The sequence below is a fragment of the Toxorhynchites rutilus genome, chromosome 3, assembly GCF_029784135.1.
Source record: "Toxorhynchites rutilus septentrionalis strain SRP chromosome 3, ASM2978413v1, whole genome shotgun sequence".
Lineage (NCBI taxonomy): Eukaryota > Metazoa > Arthropoda > Insecta > Diptera > Culicidae > Toxorhynchites > Toxorhynchites rutilus.
Window position 1 is genome coordinate 114,116,341 of NC_073746.1, and position 26,753 is coordinate 114,143,093.

Genomic DNA, 26,753 nt, shown 5'->3' on the forward strand with positions numbered 1-26,753 from the left:
ATATTGAAAAAAACAAAAAATTTACAAATTATAAAAAATAGAAAAATTGTAAAAAAAATAAAAAACATTAAAAATTCAAAAATTTTATATTCAATGATTAAAATTTTAAATTTTAAATTCAAAGACTCGAACAAAAAAAGAAAAACTTAAACAAATAAAAATTGATCAAAAATTTGTTAGTGAATAATAATTGAATAATAAGAAAAGAAAATTTAAAAATTTAAAAACTGGAAAATCAAAAATAAACTCCAAACTCCAAAATTTGAGATTCAATTCAAAGTTCGAAAATTCAAAAAATTGAAAAAAATAAAAAGTTTCAAATAAAAAATTAAAAATTGAAAAAAATGAAAAATCATGAAATTGAAAAATTCATAAAATTAAAAACTAAAAATTGAAAAACTGAGAAATAAATAAGCTTATAAATTGATGAATTGACATTTTTTTTAATTGATGAATTGATAAATTGATAAATTGATAAATTGATAAATTGATAAATCGATAAATGAATAAATGAATAGATTGATAAATCAAAAAATTGATAAATTGATAAATTGATAAAATGATAAATTGATAAATTGATAAATTGATAAATTGATAAATTGATAAATTGATAAATTGACAAATTGATACATTGATAAATTGATAAATTGATAAATTGATAAATTGATAAATTGATAAATTAATAAAAATTGGAAAAATCATCAAATAAAATTTTAAAAAAAATTATTGAGAAATTTGAAAATGAGGAAATTTAAAAATAGATAAATTGAAAAAAAAGTTCAAAATCCAAGAAATTGAAAATTGATTTTTTCATGTTTCATACTTATTTTCATACTTCGAGATTTCCACATTTTTAAACATAACGTTTAAATTGTTTTCAAATCTATTGGTTTTCAAATTTTCTCATTTTCAAGTTCTAATCTTCTTTAAATTCTGAAATATAGGACGAAATCTATTATATAGCCTCCAATTTATTTTCACTGTTTATAATCAAATCCTGTATATAATAGAGTTTAATTGATAAATTGATAAATTGAAAAATAAAAAAAAAAATGGAAAAATCAACAAAAAATTAAAATTTGCAAAACAATAATGAATTAAAAAAATGTAATTGAGAAATATGAAAATTAAGAAATTGAAAAATAGATAAATTGAAAAAAAATTAAAAAGTTAAAAATCCAAGAAATTTAGAATTGAATTTTTTTTTCATGTTTTCTTATTTTTACACTTTGAGATTTCTACGATTTTAAACATAACGTTTGAATTGTTTTCAGATCTACTGGTTTGCAAATTTTCAAATTTTCAAATTCTTATCTTCTTCAAATTCTGAAATATAGGACGAAACCTATTATATAGCCTCCAATATATTTCACTGTTTGTAATAGAATCCTGTATATAATAGAGTTAGAAAAAATTATTATTGTTTTATATACATGAGGGGCTTAGAATGGAAGGGGTGTAAGTGATTTGATCGATTTCTCTACATCGACTCTCTCTTCTGGTCATAACTTAGCTGCAAATACATTCCCAGTTGTATTTGACAATGTGGAAGATAGGTCAGAACCTCATCTATCGGATTCTATAGCGAACTTAAATTGGAATTTTTTTGCAGTTAAGTTATTAACTAAAGAAAAAGTTGATGAAGAGAAATCGATCAAGTCACTTACACCCCTTGCATTCTAAGGCCCTCACATATATTTTTTGTTTTTTTAATATAAAAGAAGAATTTAATCTTTTATTCATCCTCCTAAAGTTTAAATTTTTCAAATCTCCAAATTATCAAATTTTTAGATTTTGAAATTTGAAAAGATTTTCAAACTTTCAGATCTTATCTTCTTATCTTCTTATCTTCTTATTATTTTCATATTCCCTTATTTTATTGTTTTAACATAACGAAAAAATATCTACGTTATACGTAATATCTTGCTGCAATTCCCCACAATCTATCTCTTATGTTTAACGACTTCACATCTAAACAACATGGACTTAATTATTTTTCAGGGTTCGGAGTAATGAAAGACAGCTATGGTCTGAACGATTCATTCATTCATAAATAGACAACTCTACAGTGAGCTGTTGAATAGTGCTGCGAATCACAAATGAGAAGCGCTCGTGATTTCAAAAGCTTCCAGAACCGAGAAGCTGAAGTACATAAGAGTATTTTCTCGAAATTCAAGTGCTGCCAATATCGTAGAATAAACACCTCTGCGGTAAAAGGTGAAACTGTATTTAAATGGGGCCTTGAATGAATCCCCAGTATTACCGTAAACAGAACTGCAACTGCAAATGAACAAACGGAACCATCAGTGGAGGGGATGAGAAAATTGAAGTTTTCATATTCATACTGCGACAGAAGAGTAGCGAAATAGCTTTATGGGTATCCCGGTTTTGGGTTTAAAGTTTTCCGAAGAGAATGTCATGATTTATTCATCAACAACAAAAACAACAGCAAAAATGTTTTCAGAGGGAGGTGCATTAGTGTTTCATGAGGAGTTTTTTTTTTGCTCTTTATCCAGTCATAAATTTTGCTCCGATTTCTGGAATGAGGACGAAAAAGTATTTCTCGGTTTGAAGCATTGTGGAGAATTAGGTTGTGGAGATGCGGCTTCCGGGAATGAAAACTCGTTCCACGGTGGAGATTAGAGTTCTTCTTCATTATCCCGGCGGGATTGAAAAAAACGGATACATCATCATCAGCCGCAGGTATTTGGTGGAATAACAATGACCTGAAGCGTGTCGTTCCTTTTTTTTTTGCTCTTCTGTGCAGACTCTTTTACTCACCTGTGTTTTCAGCAGTTTGTATAGATCAGTCTCCATTAAGCACTGAACGATATATACATCTTTCATCTGTTCTATACTAGGCACCCGTAGAATATCTCTTATGTCTATAATCTGGAATGGAGAAGAGGAAAAATAGAAAAAATATAATTAAAGAAATAGAGTGAGAGGAAATCTTATTTTGTTTGTAAAGTTTACACTGAATTATGATGAGAAGACCGGGGGTAAGACGAACTGGTTATAAAAAATTCGATTTTATCACCGGAAACATGTTTTCCAAGACCTCAATACAGTTTTTTGTGGTAATCTTATCATCTTTTTCGTGCATTTCCGAGAACTATCTAATTGATACGCCAAAAGTTGAAAGATTGGACCATTTTTATCTACGCGAAATATTTTGGAAGTGTAATCATCTGTTTGATTGTGGTTCATCTCAATCTAAATGAGCAAACCATTATCGATTCGAACAACAACTCCTGCGGCACATGCCAAGCCATCTCAAAGCTGATGAGCTCATTAGTAGTCAGTTTCAATTTCTCGGGCAACTAAAAAGGTGTGCCCTTTCCATAGATTCAGGTTCCAGGGACTACCGAGAAAAAGGACTCCATTTCACTTCAATCATTAGCTCCAGGGCGAAAGCGCAGCTTGTTCCTTTTCCCCCCACGTGCCACCATCACGCTTTTTGTCCCGATGAGATGGAAGATTTTACAAATTGAAATTCTTGGCTTTCAATTAAAAGCTCGTTTTCGCCAAGCCTCCGCTGTTGCTGCTGCTGTTGATGCGCAGACAACTATGATTGTTCCAACGGTTGATGAGATCCATAGGGAGCGATTCGTTACAGATTGGTAACAACACACGTCCTGTTTCCTCACTTCCTCACCCACTCCTACCAAATATTGAACATTGCAAAGTGTAAGCTACCCAAGAAAGCCTGGAAGTGTGTAGCAGCGCCGGATAAAATTGGCGAGATGCTTTTCCCAAGATGAACTGAACTCGTGTGTTCATATGATGAAAATTGGATGTTGCCCTCATTCTTCCTTATTTCCTCTTTCCACGCTCATCCCCCCCACCCACACTTGCGAGCAAGTAAAATTTCTAATTCATACTTCGCTCGAGTGACTTGGGAGCCGCCTGTGGCTGGAATACTCGCTTTTCCTGAGAGTGAAGACATTTGCCATTTCATTGTCAGGCACGACGGTATCAAATTGGGTGGCGAAATGCGGTATCCTGAAGCTTTTGCAAAGTGGTATCAAATAATATACGGATGTTGTCATTCTGTTCTGGGTTTCTGAATTTCCATTTTTTCGGGTGCTTCTATTTGTGGATCATTGCTGATTGCAGAAATGAATTCAACTTCCCTTACCCGATCGACTCAGTTCAATACAGAATAATTCTAAGATTTCGAAACATTTCAATTTTTTTTCCGTTCAATTCCAAAACAAATGTCAGAAGGTTCGTTCTTTGTCATAAGCTCACAATTTACGCCCCGACAACAGATGATTAAGCCATAAATGTCTACACGCAGATAAACACTCTTCAAAAGTGTATGAGTTTTGCATGTTAATTTTATGTACAGCCATATAATCCATCATGCTCTCCGGGTGCTTCAAACAGGGTGGTGATGGCAGCAGCTGGAGCAAAACCGGGAAATGATCTCGACATCCATTAGTCTAATTGGAAATCAGCTATTCACGATGGATAAGCGCTAACGAGAATGATTCGCTATTCTACAAGTGCTGATTAGAACGAATTGTTGATTAAGTGTTTATTTGAGTAATTTTTCACGTGATGATTTAAGTTTTCCCTCATTTTGTAATGAGGCTGTACAGAAAACGAACGAGTTACCGAGACTCTGATGAAGTTGGGGGGAAGGAAACGTCAAACAAGTCGTTGACAGCTGTGGTAGCAGTATGTTATAGCGATGAAATAGTTTTCCCCTTTTTTTGGTTTCATTATTAAACATGGTTTTTTTTCATTATTGAATCCTTTTTGCGCCGTTTTCAGAACTGAGTAAGGACGGATCGCAAATACGAAGTGAAGTGAAATGAGCAAAGAATCGCGCGTTCATCCAAGTTTTTCTGCGTCAATAAGACTGCAAAAAAGAAGAGAAAATGAGCATTTCCATTGCACATAACCCCAATTCGTTTTCCACAATCTGCAGCAAATGAAGATCGTCTATTTTCCTTGGCAAAAAAAACCAAACAAATTGAATGTTTCAATTCGTGTCCAGAAAAAGAACCGAGTTCCTCCTCTATGTACATTTGACCACGTCTTTCACCAATAAGTGTCCACCGCTGAGTGATTGACGAAGAAGAATCGAATCGGACGGTTTCTCGCATCGAAGCACAGAACATCCACCACCACAAATGGATGATCCAATCTATCAGAAGAAGAAAAGCACATGGAACGGGAGGCAGGTTCGCATTTGGAGTTTAAATAATGTTCATCTCCTGCTGCCGTTCATGCTGAACTGCAAATGTTCTGTTTACATTGGAATAGTTCGTGGAAATGAGAAAAGTTGAATTTATGAATTGAGTTGTCATCTGTTTTGAAGCTTACATAGCGACGAACAAATAAATATCGAAGCCGACAACTTTGGGTGTGGACGACACAAGTTCATTTGTGGCTGTATAGGCGGTGTTTGTTGAAGAAAATCAATGTCAATGAAATAAATTCTCGCGAACCACATTTGCTGATACTGTAATCGATTTTTTTTTTTGTTTCAGCAAAATATAAAGAAAAAAATAACAAAATTCCAACTCGTCATAACATATGACTTCGAAACGAGATCCTTATCTTGGCAATGAAACGCGTTTTGTTCAAAGGATACACATACCTGACCCACGCCCACATGGAATAGTGGACAGTATGAACCGTTGGGGGGGGTCCGGGTTAGATCGATTTTTTTCCACATCAAAAAGGTAGACAATTGAATGCTCCTTGTTCATCAAGCCCACAAAACACACACGATTCCACCCCATTTTTTGTTGCACTGAATTGCAACCTCCGCATGGTAGTTGTCGACATAATTATGAGCGACAAGTTCCTATGTGGATTCTTCCGACACTTCTGGTGATTTTGATGTTCATCATAGAAACTCTATTTCTAATCTGATATCTAATCCTATAAAAAAAACATCGAAATGCTCTGAAATATTTCAAAAAAATTGGAAGGCATATTTTTCCGTTGTTAACATACTATTTTCAAATGTAACATATGACGAATTTCATGCCAACTCGTCTTAGGAATTGGCAGCACCATCTCAGATAGCAGTGAAACGTTGTGGGTGTAAACAAATGGGTCATTCAAGCAACTTTGCATACTTGAAATATTCGAAAAAAAAAATTCGCTTTTTCCAAAAAGTAGTATAATTCTACTTTTTGGAAAAAGCCAATTTTTTTTTCTTAATTTTTTACAAAAATTATAACTTAAAAACTATGATACCTACAAAATACTTGTGAAAGGATTGAATGTAGGAAATAATTTGAATTTTTGCAAAAAAAATACCAAAAATTTTTTGGAAAAAAATTTCGCTGACAGAAAAGTGATTTAAAAAATTCAAATTCATTTTTCTCAAAAACGTATTTTTTTTTCAAATTCCCAAAAATATATAAATGAATAGCTCTTACAATTTCCAACAAGTCATCCATACATCGGAAGATTTGCACTTTTACAGGGAAAAAGTTTTTCGAACAACAACTTTTTCATATTTTCTTTGGAAAAATACAACTCATTCTAATTTTGTTTAAAGTCAAGATAGCGGTATAATGTATTCGACAGAGTTTTAGATCTTGTAAAAATATAAACTTTTGTCGAAGACATCAACTTTCTATCTGTTGTAGTTTTTGGAATATAAGTCATTTTTGTATGAAGACTCCTGAAAAAAATAATGTTTTGCTCGTAACATTTTTGTGTGTAAATTCTCACGTTTGACATGTTCTTGACATGTTTCTAAATAGAAAAAAAGTTAGCAGAGCCTTTAAAATGCGATAATTTATACATAAAAATGTAAAGTATTGAACATTAATAGTATTATTTCAAAGAAAAAGATGAAAAGGTTGTTGTTCGAAAAACTTATTCCATGTAAATGTGCCCATCGTCCGATGTATGGAAAACTTGTTGGAAATTTTAAGAATTATTTATTCCATTCTATTCTAAGTTCCATTCTTTGACTAAAATTTTGTAGGTCTGATAGATTTTTTTGTAGGTTAAATTTTGAGTTTTTTCAACTTTTTTTTCGAATACATCGAACGATGGATACATTTACATGGAAAAAGTTTTTCGAACAACAACTTTTTCATGTTTTTTTTTTTGAAAAAGTGCTATTAATGTTCTATCCGTTACATTTTTATGTATAAATTATCGCAATTTGCATGATTTGCTAACTTTTCTCTATTTAGAAACATGTCAAGAACATGTCAAACGTGAGAATTTACACACAAAAATGTTATGAGCAAAACATTATTTTTTTCAGGAGTCTTCATACAAAAATGACTTATATTCCAAAAACTATAACAGATACAATGTCGATGTCTTCGAGAAAAGTTCATATTTTAAAAAGACCTTAAACTTAAACATATTTTAAAAAGACCTTAAACTTAAACGACAAAAGTTCATATTTTAAAAAGACCTTAAAAGAAAACATGAAAAAGTTGTTGTTCGAAAAACTTTTTCCCTGTAAAAATGCGCATCTTCTGATGTATGGACGACTTGTTGGAAATTTTAAGGGCTATTCAAAAATATATTTTTGGGAATTTTTAAAAAATACGTTTTTGAGAAAAAAGAATTTTAATTTTTTAAAAAACTTTTTTGTCAGCGAAATTTGTTTACAAAAAAATTGACACTTCATGAAGGCAACAACAATGGCTATATTTGCAAAAATCAAGTATCGTGTTACATGTTATTTAGTATTGCCTCAATAGATGGAATCAATAGATCTCTCTAGTAATCGTATATTAGCCATTCCATGCTGAACCGAGAGTGTTTCTCAGATTTTCGTGAAAAATGGTAGTTTGGTTCTCACCGCAAAATATTAGACTCTTATTTTTTTTATTTTTCTATTAGGGGGCCCATTTCCGTTTTAAGGTGGACCGACAAATCGATTTTTTAGACTACCCTAAAATGAAAATGGTCACCCTAATAAAAAAAATGTTTTGCGATAAATGTTGCCAATGCCAATCAGCTGATCCGAAAAATCATTTTTCATCTAAAAAAAACAGACTAGACTAGACTAATTGGTTTTAATTTGATATGTCGATCATCTCAATCGGTTCAGTAGTTCAAAAGATATGAATTTTTGAAAAAAGTCATTTTTGAAAAAAGGAAAGTCGATTTTTCGGACCACCCTAAAATGGAGTTGGGACTATCAATTTTCACGAATAGCTGAGAAGCACGTTATCGGTTTGACATGGAATAGCTGATTTGAAACACAAACCAACCAGCACCAAACAAGCGTTCAACACAGCACGTACACAGAGCCATACACTGCTGGCGACTAAATATATAGCCATTCCATACCAAACTGATATAGTAGTTCTCAGATCGTGAAAAGTGGTAATTTCGTTCTATATCGTAAAACATTACACTCGTATTTTTTTATTCATTTTTATTGGGGTGACCATTTTCATTTTAGGGTAGTCCAAAAAATAATTTTTCTCCTTTTTTCCAAGAATGCCTTTTTTCAAAAATTCTAACTTTCGAAAAATTACACCGATGACCGACATATCAAATTAAAGGCAATGAAACAATCTGCATTGGAAAAATATTACACTTGCAAAAAAATGGGTTTTGTTTTCAAAATTATTGATTGTATTTGGTTTTCATAGTTTTCATGATTTCGGGCCCAAGGGCGTTATATTTTTTTATATTTTTTTCTTGGAAGCTGAGGATTCCTTACATAACATATCAAAAAATCAGAGAGAAATCAGAGTTATGATTTTTCAAAGTTAAACGATGATACCAAAAATAGAATTTTCTCCTTTTATTGAAAAATGCCTTCATTCTAAAATTTATAACTTTTGAGCTGAACTGAACCGATTCAGATGATCGACATATCAAATTGGAACCAATGAGCTATTCTTGCTAAAATAATACACTTGCAAAAAAAAAATCTCTCATGTTCCTATTTTCTGTTTATGAAGCTATTGCAACCAAGACATCGAAACTTTGCAAAATCATAACTCAAAAACGAAAAAAAATGCCTATCTGATTTTTGGATATGTTATGTAAAAAAAAACCTTAGCTTTCAAGAAAAAATATAAAAAATATATAACGCCCTTGGTCCCGACACCATGTAAACTAAAAAAAAAAACAAATACAATCAATAACTATGAAAACAAAATACATTTTTTTGCAAGTGTAATATTTTTTCAATGAAGATTATCTTGTTGGCTTCAATTTGATATATCAATCATCTGAATCGGTCAAGTATTTCAAAAGTTATAAATTTTTCATTTCTGGAAAAAGGGGGAAAATCGGTTAACTTAAAAAATCATAACTTCAAAACGAAAAAAACCTCTCTGATTTTTTGATATGTTATGTAAAAAAAACCTCAGCTTTCAAGGTACAATATAAAAAATATAGCGTCCTTGGTCCCGAGACAATGAGAACAATAAAAAACAAACACAATCAATAATTATGAAAACAAAATCCATTTTTTTTCGAGTGCAATATTTTTGCCAAGAAGACTAGCTTATTGCCTTTGATTTTATATATCGATCATTAGAATCGGTGGAGTAGTTCAAAAGTTATGAATTTTTGAAAAAAGTCATTTTTGGATGGCCACCTATCGAGAAAATAAAAAAAATACAAATAATGTTTTGCGATAAAGGACAAAATTATCACTTTTCACGAAAATCTGAGATCCGCTATATCGGTTTGACATGGTATGGCTGTATAGACACAGTAGAGTGCCAATGGGTGTATGGGAAAAAAGTGACCATCGAACTTGAACGAACTTGATCAAAAATGTTGATTCCCACGAAAAACTGCCCTATGCAAAATATCCGCTCAATCGGACTTCATTTACTAGTGTCGCACAGTCGTCAAAGTTTGATTTTTTTGGGTTTCAAATCGGGGTTTAAAAAAAAAGTTTTTGATGCCAAATGTCTTAGAATTGCATAAAACGTCGAGATTTACTGTTATATCGAATAATTTTTTTTGGTCAAAAATTGACTTTTTAACTTTTTGGCACTTAGTCGATTTCTCGTCTGAGAAAAATCGATTTCTGACGAAAAAAATTATTTCGAGATAACAGTAAATCTGCAAATCAACATTTCGCAGGAAGTCTTGTATGAAAATTCGACATGACGATTTTCATTGGCACTCTAAACCATACGTTTTGACTCGTGTTCCGTAAAATCGATGAAGTCCCAGAGTGTCGATTTTTGACAAAAAAATTTTTCGAGATGCCGAGATGCCGATTCGAGAGAAGGTCGATTGTCGGCCAAAAATTTTTTTTTCTCGACGATTCATAAAATTTGAAGACATTTGGCATAAAAAAAAATTTCGAAAACCCCGATTTCCTTTACTCACACCTTGGGTGATTTTTCGTTTTTCAAAAAACTCAAACTTTGACGACTATGCGTCACTAGTAAATGCAGTTCGGTTGAGCTGATATTTTGCATAGGGTAGTTTTTCGTGAGAATCTAAATTTTTAATCAAGTTCGCTTTGAAAATTCGAGATTGCCATTTTCATTGGCACTCTAATATACAGTGATGGTCACAAAAAAATCTAACCCCATTTGCAATCAAAGTGTTCCAATATCAAAAGTTTTTTCAAACTTTAGTAGACCATTTTCCTATTTCAGTATCGTTGATTTAATTTTTAGAAAAACAGAAAATGACTCTCGTTCCTAAATGGGTCCTTTAGGGTATGACAAAAAAAAGTCATAGGAGGGTTGTGTCCGAAACACGACCGCATTGTTGACGTAGGATTACGTTAGGCTCTCTGTTTCATGTTGGTTTTGCATGTTTGAAAATCTCATAAATCCATCATGAAATGACTGAAGCATTTGAAATTGTACAGGTTCCACAGTGCGATCGATTTTAGTTTTTCAATTTTTACCCCCGAATGACGCCAAACGTCAATATTCGGAGATGCGCCGGACAAAGGACACAGCACTAAAGGATGTGATTCCACTTAGAGAACACTTTTCGGATATATTCAAAGAATCAGCGGGGGACAAAGGACACGATACTGAAGGTTGTAATTTCACTTAGAAAACTCTATTCGGATATGTTTAAAATACCTACCGAGTTAGATTTGCAAGTGGGGAAAAAATCTTATACGAGTAAGTAAAGCTCAGTACTATGTTTTGAATAATCAAATAAAATGAAGTGAATATTTTCATGTGTGTCACATGCTTTCGATGAATGATATATATTTTTTGCATCATTGTCATAATTTTTTTTTTGAGTGTCGAAATCGTTTGACGTAAAAAAATAATCAAAATCCATCATGGGGTGGAAAACTTAGCGCAGGTCATGACTGTCGATGGTTTCATCAACTTTTTGTGTGAGAACCAGGAAGAATTCATGCTGAAAATGGGGCTAGAGGGTAACTTCATCTTCCAACAGGATAAGAACCCGAAGCATATTGCAAAGAAAACAACAGCATTTTTCCGATCTACCCGGATGAAACCAATGATGTGGCCACCCCCGACTTAAATCCTATCGAGAATTCATGAGCGATTTTGGACAGCAAGGTGGACAAAACTGACGAACAAGTAAAACTATTTTGCTGCGTTGAAGAAGGCTTGAGACTAGCTGGACCCTCAACACTTCCGGGTCATATATTGACTTTTAATTATTTGTTTTTATTATGTTTTAAAACAAATCATGAAGTATATTTTTTATGTCAAACCCTAAAAGTACCCATTTAGAAACAAAAGTAATTTTTTGTTTTTCTTGAAAAATGAATCAACAATTCCGAAATGGCAAAATGGTCTACTAATTACCTACATTTATGTATTATTGACTGGAATACCGAAAAATTTGAGAAAAAACAATTTGATGCCAAATAAATGACGTGTGCTAAATTTCAGCACAATCGGACATGATTTAGGGGTGCCTCAAAACCCTCAAAGTTTTGATTTTTTGACCCTCGAAAATTTTCCAAGGGATTGAGTACATGAAATCGGGGTTTTTTGAAAAAAAAAATTTGACGCCAAATGTCTTCAAATTGCATAAAACGTCGAGATCGGGTGTTATCTCGAAGAAAATTTTGACCGAAAACCTCACGGACTTGGTCTGAGTGGCAATGAATGTATGGAAAAAAAAAAAAAAAAAAGAATCGACCAATTTCCCAAGCAAGAACTAGCTGTGCAATATTTCAGTTCAATCGGATGAGATTTAGGGGTGCCTCAAAGCACTCAAAGTTTTGATTTTTTGTCCCTCGAAAATTTACCAAGGGAGAGAGTACTTTAAATCAGGTTTTTAAAAAAAATGTTTTGATGCCAAATGTCTTCAAATTGAATAAAACGTCGAGATCTGATGTTATCTCGAAACAAATTTTTGGCCGAAAACCTCTGGGACTTGTGGATATGAATGTATGGAAAAAAAATCATCGAATTTAAAGAACCGACCAATTTCCCAAAAAAAAAAGTGCAATATTTCAGCTCAATCGGACGAGATTTAGGGGTGCCTCAAAGCACTCAAAGTTTTGAAGAAGGTCGATTGTCGGCCAAAATTTTTAACAGCTCATTATTTGTGGTAATTCGAAACTCGTTCTATTCCTATTGAGATAGTCCAAGAATGGAGTGCGATATATTGACCAACGATTGGATGATACAGAATTCATACAGCGCTTTGAAAGCTAGACGAAGCTAAACTGTTCCCGGAGAGTTCAATCGTGCTAGCGTTGAACTTTGCATCCAACGCTTGGGGATTCAAATCCCTATCCCGTTCAGTTTCACCATCAGATTCGACAACGCAATTTTCCGAAGTGTGTGGTGTGCGTGTATCGCCAACACCCCAACAAAAATTGGACATGTCACTCAAAGCGGAAAGTGGCTGATGGACAGGCAAAAGCCGCAGACTGACAGAATGGCATTTTTCTGGACGCAAGCGAGTGCGAAAGAATCAATTTAATTCACTTCCATCAGTCAGAGCGGCCCATTCCAGACACAATCTATGTATTTCTTCTCTGTCAATAAATTGTACGCATCCATCCGTTAGTGCAGGCTGCCAAAAAATCGATTTTCTAGGATTATGTTATTTCTCCGGGCATCATCTCCGAGACAGAGGGACATTTGGTTAAATGACAGGAATAAATTTCGATTTTCCTTACACTTAGTGGGCTCTATCGCCGGCGTCTAGCATTCACAAACGAGTTGACGCACATAATGCGGCAAACCATTTTTTTCCTTCGTTCGAATGCGGATTCACTGACGACTGGCAGCATGATTGAAGCGAAATCAATGAACTGGAGCAAGCAATGAGATACCAACAAGTTGATGGAAGGAAATTTTGAATCCTACCATACCCACCAGGGTGGGTGTGGTCCTGCGCCGGTGGAGTGGGAGGCATGAGCGAAGGAATTTGCAGAAGATTAACTTTTTCTGATTGAATAATAATGTAAAGCTCCGGAGACGGGGGCCGCCAAAGTGTGAGCAATCGAGATGATTGAATAAATATTTGACAGCCTTTCTGGTGTGGTAGCTTCTTGATGTTTTATTCAACAATTTGAAAGATAGTCTAGGATGTGGTTCGGGGCATCCGAAGGGTCCGAGTGCGAGAAGCAATAAAATCACCAGCTAACTGCCGGATCAATTTCCTATAACGACGAGTTCGCCGTTCATTCCGATGATTCATTCATGTGGGATTGTTGTAATGTGTTCTCTTGTAGACTTGAATGATAACAGCATTATTAGCGAATATAAAAACCGAACAGTGCCAATGTATTATGACTCTTGAATCCCACACAAAGCATAGCTCATGATGTTCAACCCATATGTTGGTTGATGGAGTAGAAGCACGTTCGAAATATTGCTGCTTCGAGGCAATAATAATGGTGCAGAGGAGATTATCTCCAGTCATATTATTCTGACAATAACGATCCTCAGATTCCGTTTATTGTTTTGATTTTTTTCAAATATGATATTACCATGTGACCAATTCGAATTAGGTCTTTCTTTTATAAAATATTGTTTGAAATTAGTGATTTCTATATTATAAACATAAAGAATTCATGTCAGATTAGCTTGTAATATTCGTAAGAATTATTTGAACATGAATAGGCTACACTAAATTTCTCAATGCACTGTTAATTAAACTTACTAAAATTTAAATTGCACAATAGGGACACAGGGATCTCGAATACCACCTTTTAAAATTAAAAAAAACGAGTTGTTTCTTCATCTTTCTAAAGTTTTAGAATTCATCCTAGAAATGACTTTTCGAAAATTCCATCATTTACCGAGTTATAGCCATTTTATTTATGTGGTATCCAATCTAGTACAGCCTTAACACAAAACTTCAAACACCTTTCTCTCGAAACAAGTTTTCTCAAGCTGGCATACACGATATCTCAAGTTCTTCCGAACCAATCCATTTCAATCTTTCAATGGATACGTGTAAAAATTTGACAGCAATCGGACGATTGGTTCGTGAGTTACAGCATTGAGAGTGAAGCAACTTTTGTTATTGTGAAAAAAATGGAGAAATCAAAAATCAATGAAAACGATGGCAAAATTGCATGAATTGGGCTTCGAATTGCTTCTGAATTCACCGTATTCTGGCCCCCAGCGACTATTTTCTGTTCGCAGACCTGAAGAGAATGCTGGCTGACAAGAAATTTAAGACCGATGATGAAGTTATTTACCGGAACTGAGGCCTTTTTTTTTGGAAAAAACCCGAAAGTGTACTATAAAAATGATATCGATTGGAAGTTGGAAGATCGCTATAATCGCTGTATCGCCCTCGAAGGCAATTATGTTGAATAAAAAAATTGAATTTTGCAAAAAAAATTGTTTTACTGTGTTACATTATAAACTATTCAGCCATACTGTTAATTGAGGCCCTAAATGTGTTCTGCAACATTTCGGCAAGAGAAGTCTTAATTGCAACACAAAATTTCACACAATATCTTTGACCAACCGAATTATCCATAAGCAAAAAAACTGTCAACTTATTCTTAATGACGCTGTGAACAAACTAAGTGACAGATCGCACTGACAATTGACATAAAGACCACTGACGATAGAAACAACATTAAAAAAAATAAAAAAATGTTCAGCGGAAAGATTTTAAAATAACAAATTCTCGGTATATATTTGACAGAATGTATAAACTGTCACTGTAAAAAACAGTCAAGCATTTGTCAAGCGCAATCAAGTTGTTTTACAACCAAATTTTGAGCTTGAGCTTGGGTAGACTGTACAATTCGTAGTTGCTCTCCGTGATTGACCTGAACCAACCAAATTGCACGAAGAACACACAGAATGACGCTTGAAACTAGCAAATCATGGTCAATAACGACGCCGGCCACGTCCTTACAGTCACCAGAGGAAAGGAAGGAATGTTAGTATAATATTCGCCACCCGAAGGCCAGAAGGGTCGCCTCTATAGCGTGGTTCCCTAGCGATTATCATGGACGGGATAGGTGTTAGTGGGGAGAGGTAATAATCAGGATTCGCTGCGGTAAGTGATGTGATTATGTTAACACGGACCCTGACGCCGGAGATTATTTATAATAGGTTACCTAAAAAGGTTATGGAAAGAACTCCTCTATGATGGCTCGAATCGACGATATATTATGAGATCGTTCGCGCCTAGTGCTCTATTGTAATCGCTGAAGGTTCTGAATGGGCTACCTGAGAAGGTAACCGAAGGAACTCCTCTACAATGACTCGAATCACGTATCGACGACTTATTAAAAGATTTTTCGCGCATAGTACTCTCTTGTATTCTGAAATTGCTACACCGGAGATTATTATTAAGCTACCTTAGAAGGTAACCGAAAGAACTTCTCTACAATGGATCAAATCGGCGATATATTCTATGACTTTTCATGCCAAGTACTCTATTTTATTCACAAATCGCGATGTCGGAGGTTATCGATGGGCTACCTGAGAAGGTAACCGAAAGAATTCCCCAACCATAGTTCGAATCGGTGCTATGTTCTATGTGTTTTTGGGCGTAGTACTATATCAGAGATTTAGAGCGCGACGCTGGAGGCCTATTCACACGTTGAGCCCCGATTTTTTCTTGATATACTTTCCGTTCAGTCTGCATTTACACACTATTAGTTTCGGTCCCTGCTTTCCAAAGATGTTTTTGTACAACGTGAAAAAGTCACAATTTTGATTAGAAGGAAATCACATATCGTAAAACATCCGAAGATAAACAATGTTTTTTATAGTTGATTATTTTGTAACTACCAGTCCCAGTGATCAACTTTTTTTCCGACGAAAAGCTGAACGTCAATCCCTAGGGACCGACATGGGACTCAACGTGTTAATAAGCTACCTAAGATCACTTTTTGAAGCATAGAAGTACATATTATCATTAATATAAACACAAACTACAGACAAACATAGTACATTATCTCCTTACGCAAAGACTTAGGTCCACTAAGTGGCTTGTAACCTTGGAACCGAGCATCGGACAAACCTGGGACAAAAACTACTGTAAAGTAGACAACCCAGAGAACATTATAAGCCAGAGATTTTTTTTAAATTTTTTCACGTTTCCATAGTGTACTACCCCCTTAAGAGGAGTGATCGAAAATTGACAATTCTGTCCTTGAATCTATTGTTCATTCAATTCCAAGACGTCTAGCAGATGTCATCAGGACAAAAGGTGGTCGGATTTATTGTTAATAAAAATAATGGATAATGCATAGTATAATGAAGTCCCTGAGGAAAAACAAGTCACACTGTATTGTATGCTATAATTGTTTCATATGAAATGTTTGATGATCATTCACAAATTGACAGTTTATTCTTTTGTAGCTTGAATTTTTAAAACAAAAAAGAGAGGAAAGGAAAGAGAGAGAAAAAAACAGAGGAAGAGGGAGTGTGAGAAAAAAAGGAAGACAGAGTTAGAGAAACATAGGAAGAGAAAGAGAAACGGGGGAAGAAAAACAAAGAAAAACAAGTAGAAACAAAAGAAGAGAGAGAAACAGAGGAAGATGGAAAAAAAGTAGAAGAAACAGAGGAAGACAGAGTGAGAGAAACAGAGAATGACAGAGAGAGAGAAACAGAGGAAAACAGAGAGAGAAACAAAAGATGAGAGAGGAAGAGAGAGAGAGAGAAGGGGGGGAAGAGAGAAAAACAAAGTAGTAAGAAATAGAGTGAGAAAAATTTGATCGCGTTGCGCTCCTGTTTGCATAGGGTGAATGGACTTCAGATTATTTATTCCAGTTCTCCGCCGATTCAATATTTATGTATTCCATTTGACGGATCAATAATCAATGCAAATCGCGTAAATCCAACGAGAAATACCAGAGTAATAAACGCAAATTAATTCTTCAATTTGTACCGCCAATATGTTCTCGAAAGACGAAATTCTACGCCAAAATCCATCCCATTTACTAAAAAAAATAATGAGGTCAATGAACAAACATCACATTATCTCAATAGTTATAACGTTGATATGAAGTCGAGGTCTATTATAGATAGAAAGTAGATACAACAAATCAATATTAATTTAGGATAGTTACTATAATCCCGTAACCAGACGCAATCTCGCATCACCGCAATCACCACCACGCATTCGGCATCTGATCGAAGCTTTCAATTATACAACTTTGTGCTCATTCATTTCCATGAGCCGATTAGAAACTCCGATGCAACTCAATTTGTGATAATTCATCCGAAAACAGACGTCCCCCCCTCTCTGAATATGATTCTACTTTTCCAAAGATTTGGCCCCAAATATGGAACCGAACTCTTTGTAAATTAGTTCTTGAACTTTTACGGTTTTTTTTTTGCGTGCTCAATCAAAAAGTTCACCAAACAATAATGCGTTTTCACGAGTTCGTGTATTCGAGAGTTCGCATATTGGCGCGACGCTCTAACACTCTCATTCATTCGATCTGGCTGGATTTCGAATTGTGAGCCTTGATATGTTGCTGTAGACAGCGAAAAGGTAAAGTTTTCGGTTTCTGCGAAAGGCACACGTATTCCCCCCACCAGCAATGGTGGCAGGCACACAAATAAGAGAAATGGAATATAATACTTACGTTCTCGTGTCGGAATCTGGTGAGGATTTTGATTTCCCGTAGCGTTCTCTGACAGTAGGTCTGGTGCTCGAAGGGGGATATTTTTTTGATGGCCACTTTTGTTTTTGCCACGGTGTCCACTGCAGATCTGTAATTAAAAAGGGGAGCGTTGAAACGGGGGTAACATTCCGGCGGCGGCGGCGGCAGTGGTAATCAACAAGAGGGCTGAAGTTTTCCACAGGAGAGCAGAACTTCTATTGAACTTTACGTTATTATTTATATTTTTTATGGTATACGGTTGGAAACTAGCAAAATTGGGGAAGAACTGGAGAAAGTGTGTTTGATATGTTGATGTCAGCTTACAAAAAATGATATTACGTTTCAAATTGTGTTATTTCTTAGCAAAAAAAAAACCAAATAGTACACATATCCTTTCAAACCAGGGATCCAATCCCGATTTTATGGCTCATTCACAATCACACTTCAGATAGACACAATTGGTTCCGCATCCGAATTCCCTTCAACATCCATACCACAGTGCGACTCAGTGTCCGTAAATAATTTGATTGATTGCCCCGGAAAAACAAAACGATGCGCCGAGATGTCCCTGAGCCAATCCTCTTGTGGAGGGACGCGTTTTGAGCATCACAATTCGCTCTATACGATGCTCCATCAGTTCCGGGAGTTGGGCAACACTTGCAGAATAAGACAAAATTGATTTATGAACGTGTGTGTGTGTGTGTGTGTGTGTGTATGTGTACACAAATGATAGGCACGTAGATAGTTTTCAAATGTAGGAAAAAAAGGTGGAATCGATTCCGAAAATCGTTCTATCCCTGGGAACGACGATGACGTTGATGCAGAAAAACCGACGCCCACATTTTCAGGGGATGTTTTCGTTAGGATTATTGCTACGGGCCAAACGTCAAGCTAGAGTATCATCTATCGCCGCCTTTCAGTGCAATTGTGCTATGACGACTGTCGTTGCGAAATAGCTATCCGGAAACGGGTTATCACATCCGCAATTTGATTCTTTTTTTTTTGCTTATTCCTGTTTGCTTCGGCGCTCAACGATACGATGGTCGTCTAAATGTGCGCTATTGGAGACCACCACGTCGTGGAACCTTCGCCTGTGCATCGCGCGCTACTGACACGATCCTTGCATTCGTGCTTTTCACACAGGGAGAAAAAACTGAGATAAGACGATGACGGTGTGTGTACTTATACTTTTCTATGATAGCCATTTGAAATTTACGAAGCAATTCCACTTTTTACGTTTGAGCAAAGCTTTGGCGCAGTTTGTTCCGTTGTTGTGTACCGATTTATAGTCGACACACATTGGCAAGGTTTTTCTTAGAAATCCAATTAGAGTTTAGAGTAATGATAATTGATATATTGGTAGGGTGATTAATTCAATAGAAATGTGCACTTCTCTGATTTTACTCATTAGGTTTTTCATGAAGGAAACAGTGCAGTAGTGCCATGCACGAAAAAAAGGACGATCACTTTTATAATAAATAAACAATTCAATTCAATTGGATAATCTTTATCGTCCTCTAAAAGAACCAGGACCTTTTTACGATTGTCGCTTACACATTCTCTTAAACTTCACTTACACGAGACATCATCTTTTTTTACAGTGACGAAATGCACTCCGTGTGTCAAGTGATAACTATTCATCTCTTAAAACACAGGTGTAAATAATCTACGATAAGTATAAACTTTTTTTGGTTATTTTCGCAAGTGTCGAAACCAGGTAGTTTGGATTTCCCTTCTTTACAATCATAACACCATACCACACCAGTATAAAGCTATGACTTATAACTATGAGTTATATTATACACTAGCTGACCCGGCAAACTTCGTCCCGCCCAAAATTTGTTTTTTGTTATCAATACCTTCAAACATTCAGGTTTTCTTATTAATCGCAAGTTTATGAGTCCAATCGCAGAACTGTTCATTGATTGATCTTCTAATCGACCCAGTTGAATTTACCTTTTACTAAAAAAAATCCTGGTACTTCTACCAAAACTCATCATTGTGATATCAGAATATTTTCAGACACAATTCTCGTTCAAGATTTTTCAACCACTTGCAAAAAACATGTTTCTCCTTTACATGGAATAAATGTTTGATACAGAAAATATGATAGAATAAAGACAAACCCCTCTCCTCTTATCTCTTTAGAGATAATTCACCATATAAACATTTCGTGCCCCCTAAAATCTTCACATGCCAAATTTGCTTGATTTCCATTTGCTTGATTAGTTTTCGAGTTATATAGAAATTTGTTTTTCATTTGTATGACAGCCCATCGTAAGAGAGGGGGGAGGAGTATCGAACCATCATAGAAACATTTATTGCATCCTAAAGCCTCCACATGCCAAATTTAGTTTCATTCGCCTTATTAGTTCTCGAGTAATTCAGAAATTTGTGTTTCATTTGTATGGCAGCCCTCGGTCGTGTTGTGTGGCACGTGGCGCCGTCCTGCTGAAACCACATGTCATCCGTATCCATATCTTCAATTTGTGGCAAAAAAAAACCGATTAACATGCGGCCATTTTCAAAGAAATACGGCCCGATGACTCCACCAGACCATAATGCGCACCAAACAGTGACTTTTGGCGGATGCAATGGCCTCTCAACAATACGGAAATTTTGAGTGTTCACATAGCCACCGAGCTCGAAATGTGCCTCATCGCTGAAGAAAATTTGATGCGAAAATTCAGCATTTTGCTGCTGTTGTTCGTTCACCCAATCGACGTATGCCCGACGCATTCCATGGTCACCACGCTCTAATTTTTGTACCAGTTGGACTTTATATGGATGTAGGTGCAAGTCCAAATGCAAAATTCGCCACAATGATGTGTTTGACAAGCCCAATTGCTGAGCACGCCGTGGAATCGAAACATTCGGGTCATCCTCCACACTGGCAGCAACAGCAGCAATATTTTCGGCCGAACGCACATTACGATGATGCACATGTTTCACAATATCCGCTACGGATCCAGTTTGTTCGAATTTACGCACTACATTAGCGATTGTGTGCTCTGTAGGCCGTCCATGACGACCAAAATCCGTCCGTAATGCTCGAAAAACATTTGCCGGTTTTTCATCATTTTTATAGTATAATTTAACAAAATTAACACGTTGTGCGATGCTAAAACGATCCATATTGTAAAATGGCAGACATTCAACTAACGATATGACGCTTTGGTTGACAGCTATGTCAAACGGTTGTCAGCGCAGGGCTGTATACTTTCGGAAGCCCGAAATGGAAAACCCTGTATATAGATTTCAATAGCCAGGTCGCCAAAAAACCAATAATGTTATTTGCCTAATGGCCGTTGCAGTTTAAAGGGTCGGGTCAGTTATATGTCGTTCTGCTTCAAAAATTGTACCACACGATCAGGGTTGCCAACTATAATTCAAAAAATCAGGATGAATGAAAATACAAATCAGGAAGAAATCAGGATAGATCATATTGGGTTGTCCGAAAAGTTTGTGTCGATTTTTGGGAAAACAAACATATCATTTTTATAGACATTTATTCAATTTAAAATGGACAATATTGTTTCACAATCTCTAGTCACGCAGACTAAAAACTCTATCCTTCCAGATTATGTTCGCTTACTCGTCAGAAACTACTGAAGGTATTTTTTGATGCCCATAGAGTCGAAGTTCTTGCCCTTAACCCTCCTTTTCGAGGAGGCTGAGTATTTAAGTATTAAAACTAAATGAAGTTGAAGAAATGTTGGAGTTGAATTAAGAGGATTGAGCGTATTTGTAGGAATGTGTAATAATCACTGGCACAATAACTGATTCCTGCCGCTTCATTTCTTAATCAGAACAGACTCTTCTTCCGGAAGCGACTGACTTGGATGATCACCTGTGATTCGAGAATAATGAATGAGTTCAGCTTCGAGATCAATTGCGAATGATTATGCAAGGACACCACATGTTCAAATATGCCTGCAATTAAATTGTGAACCATATAAGAGCGCGGACTCGATTATATACAGTTTTTGATTTCTTTCCACTGTATATTATCGAATCCTGTATATAATTGAGTCAAAAAAAATTTTCAAAATTTATTTTTTTTGCATGTATTTTTCGTTTTTTGAAAATGAAAGAGGAATTTGATTTTTGATTCATCCCCTTAAAGTCAGAAAACACCTTACTCACATGAAAAAAATCATATTTGATATTTGATGAAAAAATCCTTCTACGCATATGTTCGAGTTTCAACAATGACAGAGTTATAGAACTTTTTTTTTGTTTCGGACTCTGTTGCCTCAAACTGGCTCTACATTAAAAAGAACGGAAGACGATTCTGATGCTTTCATTTGATAGATGAGAAAATTTAGTACAGGATAAAGTAGTGGAACAACTAAACTAGTGGATTTTAATAACATGTTGGAAGTAAAAAACTTAAAAGTTGATAATTTTTAATGTGTAATTATTAATTTTATCCTAAAAAATTATATTAAACTAGACTGCTTCTATCAATTAAATTGAAGTTCATTAACCGTTCATTAATCTTCATAATAATTACATGTACCCCACTGTACATGTAATAGCCACTTAAACTTCACCTTAACGTTGAAAGGTTACATTTCTTCTTGAAATAAGCCATATTTGAAATAAATAAAAAAAAATTTGAATCACATATAATCGAGTCCGACCTCTATTACATATTATGCATATAAAATCTGCCAAATGAAAATCTGTTATTCTTGATGTAAGATTCTGGAGTGAGAGGAACAAAAATCGTTGCACTATCCTCAATGTTCATTTGATTAATACGCGTTGACGACATCGAGTTTTGTTTTCTGTCATTGTGAAGCGAAAATCTTATTGGATTTACAGGTGGAATGAACACACTTTTATAATACAAATTATAAATGGAAATTTACTTTTCCGTATCGAATATGTATTCTACGTAATAGAGAAAAACGTTTTTTTCACAAATGGTGACAAATATTTAACAAAAACTGTATCGGATAATAATTTATATTATAATGATGAGTTTCAATGAAAATAATAGAAAATTAAAAAAAATAGTATGTAAGAGTTAGGACTACGTGTTTTAAGCACTCAAAAAACATCAAGTAATTATTTCCACTCAAAATATAACGATTTGCAACTGCCTATATATAGAGTATTTTTCATTCACACCCAATTCAAGCTTCAATGTATGTATCTGTGAAAACGCGAATCCCTTTGTAATAGATAGGTACTAAACGAAATAATTAAACATAATTCAAGTACGGACCGGTTGTCATAATGTTCATTCAGATAGAGTAAAAAGTATAAAAATCAGGAAAAACCGGATAAACTCAGAAAAATTAGGCAAAGTTGAGTGTTTGTCAGGATATCAGGGAACGTGTCAAAAAGTCTGGGAGATCCTGAAAAATCAGGAAGATTGGCATCTCTGCACACGAGAGTGTTATGAGATGTCATTTGTGATTTATATTCCAATCTCATTCCAAACAGCGAGCCGCCAACAATATTTTTAGGTCCAATAGCTAACTTGAAAATTTTGAAATTGAAATTACCACGAGAGAGTTGAGTTTGGTCTTCTATTTATCCTTCTTAGATGCTAGTGGCGAATGAACTTTGTATTTCAATCTCTCTTGTAGTATAAAGAAGAAAACTTTTCTATTCAAATCTCGCTTCAGCTAGTGAGCAGTCAACAGCTTCCAGTAAGACTGAGAATTAATTTTAAAAATTCAAAATCGCCTTTTTAAAGGTAACGAGAAAAATGATTTTAATCTTCTAATTGGTTCTTTTCAAATGAATTTTGAAACATAAGGGCTCTATAATTAAATACAAACAAACAAACAAAAATAAGAGAAGGAGGCACAATTGTCGCAAGCTGTTGCTTTGCTTCCATATGGATTGTTCGCTCCCAAAATTCGTTTCGGAGAGCTCAGGTGTGCGTTGGGAGCGGTAAGTATCTGTACATACATCAACTACAAACAAGTCACATTCACATTCTCATTCTCATTATCATTCTCATTCTCATTCTCACTTTTCTTTCACTTTTCCAAACCAAAACATCCTAACTTTGAAAAGTCATAACTCAAAAACGAAAAAAACCTCTATCTGATTTTTGGATATGTTATATAAAAAAAGCCTCAGCTTTCAAAGAAAAATATTTAAAAATATAGTTTTATTGGTCCCGAGACCATGGAAACTATAAAGTACAAATACAATCAATAATTATGGAAACTAATTCCATTTTTTTTGCAAGTGTAATAAGATTATCTCATTGACTTCTATTTGATATATCGATCATCTGGTCTAGTATTTCAAAAGTTGTGAGTTTTTCATTTCTGGAAAAAGGGGAAAATTGATTTTTTGGACCACCGGTTAAATTTGAAAAATCATAACATAAAAACAAAAAAAACACCTCACAAAGTTTTGGATATGTTCTGTAAAAAACCCCCATCTTTTAAGTAAAAATACAATCAAAAATTATAAAAAATCCATTTTTTTGCAAGTGTAAATTTTTTTTTCAAAGAAGACTAGATCATTACCTTCAATTTGATATGTCGATCATTTAAATCGGTTCAGTAGCAGAAGTTTTGTTTAATGTTTTAAACCTAATGATAATTGACGTCCACGTTCCTAGACCATTACGATGAGATTTATTTCAAAGTATGAGTTGTAGTTTCTCATTAAAATAAATCAAACATGATTTTTAATAGTGGCAAGCTTCAATATGCAGCAAAAAGCATAGTTAATGCGCATAGCGAAGCGTAACCGAGCCGAAGATATTGAGAGAGAAGCAAGATGCAGAGAGAGATAAATACAGAGAGAGACTATTTTTTTAGAAATGCATCAACATATTCTGATGTAATAGTGATACTATCATTCCAACGTCCCTTTATCTCAAAATTGTCCTAATTTTGGACAACCACCCTTTCATCTGTAACAAATTTCTATTAACGGAGTATATTTTCAGCGTCTGTAAAAAAATCCGGTATTCGTTATGGGCCAAGTCTTGAGTACACAGTGGTGAAACAACTTATTGTTGTTCATTTGTATATGAAGCTTGCACTTTTATTGAGCACTACTAGTCCTATAGGGAACGGAAACCCAGGCAGGGAAGTATGAGTCAACTTGACGACGAAGCATTTTATTTTATTTTCGGTTCATTATTGGAATATTCTGCGAATCTCAAATGAATCGCATGTGGCTCACCGAGCTCTTCTGGTTGACCCATCTGTTCAGGTTAGTGAATAAAAATGAAAATGCGAATTACCTATATTTTGACATAAGACTACGATTTTCAGTAATGACACCAAATCAGAAAACATATTTATTTAGCTCTGAACGGATTATGATGGTTTGCATTCCAATCGAATCGGTAATTCTCCAAAAGTTTTCGACACGTTATTGATTACGGTTCCCTAATCCATAAATGATTCATATTAAGGAACATTGGAAGAATACACATTTTCCTATCGCGTGTGCGTGGTCGAATTTGTATGAGCGAGGTACTGTGTTTAAATATTACTGCTAATCCAACGAGCGTGAATTTGTCGTTCGAAATAGAAATGCAGCCTTCGTTCTACGGACAATGTGTATAGAGAAAATATTGCAATCTTAGCTCGCCGTATTCTATTCATTAAGTAAAAACAAGCCATTCGCGATTTCAAATTGCAGTTTTTGCAATACGTCAGTTATCTAACTAGCGACCGGACGGCAGCAAGGCTTTCAAAATGACCTTTCTCAAAGCCGAGTGTTTAGTTCAGATTTCGAAATTGCTCTTTTTCAAGGCTAGAGGCGAATGAACTGATGAGTTTGAAAGCCTCTATAATTCAAAACATCATTCAAATCGTCTCGCTCCAACTATCAGACAGCAGTCTTTTTCAATGCTGCCCTCAAACACACAGTGATTTTGCTCAATTTTAAGGAAGAATGAAAAATAGATATCGCACAGTATGGGGCAATTTTGTTCGGTGCAGCACCACGCCAATTTGCATGCCGTCTGGTAAAGAGTGCCTCTGTATTTTTGCATCACATCATATTTTAATCTGTACTGGGGTGTAAGTTTCAAACTTCTGAAACGAGAGCGTCACGTTTGGGGTGCGAAATTTCGAACGTTAATACCTCTTAGTCAGTTAGACAAAGTTGTATGTCAATCACTTCTTTCGAAAGGTAAAAGGTGTATAAGTAATTCTGGTTACTTATTGACCTAAAAACTTGTTTCAATAGCCCAAAACTTCTTCGAAAGCAAATTATTGAAATCACAAAAACTAATAAATATGAGTACCTGCTTGACAGTACATCCTAGTCATGCATGCCGTTGGCTGTCAGTGAAAGTTCTCTAAATATTGTGCTCGTGCTGGCCAACCTCAGTTTTTTTTTGCTACTGTTACACTACAGTTATGATCATCACTCTCACTATCTGTTAGTTAAATTTTTTTTCGCAAGCGTGATCTCATTACGTTCGAGCCGCATCCATCCTTGTATCCTCGGGTCGACGCAATCACAACGAGTTCGAAAAAACGAACCACCAAAAACCCACCAACTCCCATTACATTAGTTCGCTTGCGTGCTCCTCAAATGCAAATTAAATCCCCTCAGTTGTAATTTGCATTTGGTAACATACTTCTGCCACTGCCGGTGGTGGTTTTGCATCGTTTTTCAACCGGCCGTAATTTAATGTTTTCATTCGAGAGTTCACCCCTACTGCACGCGAATGAGTGAGAACAGAGAACGATGTCATCTCACAATGTCAAGCTTTTAGTGCACGGGCTGGAACGTTTTAATGGCCACCATCACTATTAACTGTGATTAC

At 35.1% G+C, this 26,753-nt stretch overlaps 1 protein-coding gene across 6 annotated transcripts in view; it reads right to left on the bottom strand.

Annotated features, from left to right (window-relative positions):
• Window positions 1-26,753, bottom strand: part of LOC129775312 (mitogen-activated protein kinase 1) — a 244,735-nt gene that overhangs the window by 35,471 nt on the left and 182,511 nt on the right. For all 6 annotated transcript variants that reach the window (XM_055779914.1, XM_055779913.1, XM_055779911.1 and 3 more), the window contains exons 3-4: window positions 17,963-18,089; window positions 2,782-2,892 (exon numbers count right to left, since the gene is read on the bottom strand). In XM_055779914.1, coding sequence (XP_055635889.1) covers window positions 2,782-2,892; window positions 17,963-18,089 — 238 coding nt within the window. The remainder of the gene's footprint in view (window positions 1-2,781; window positions 2,893-17,962; window positions 18,090-26,753) is intronic.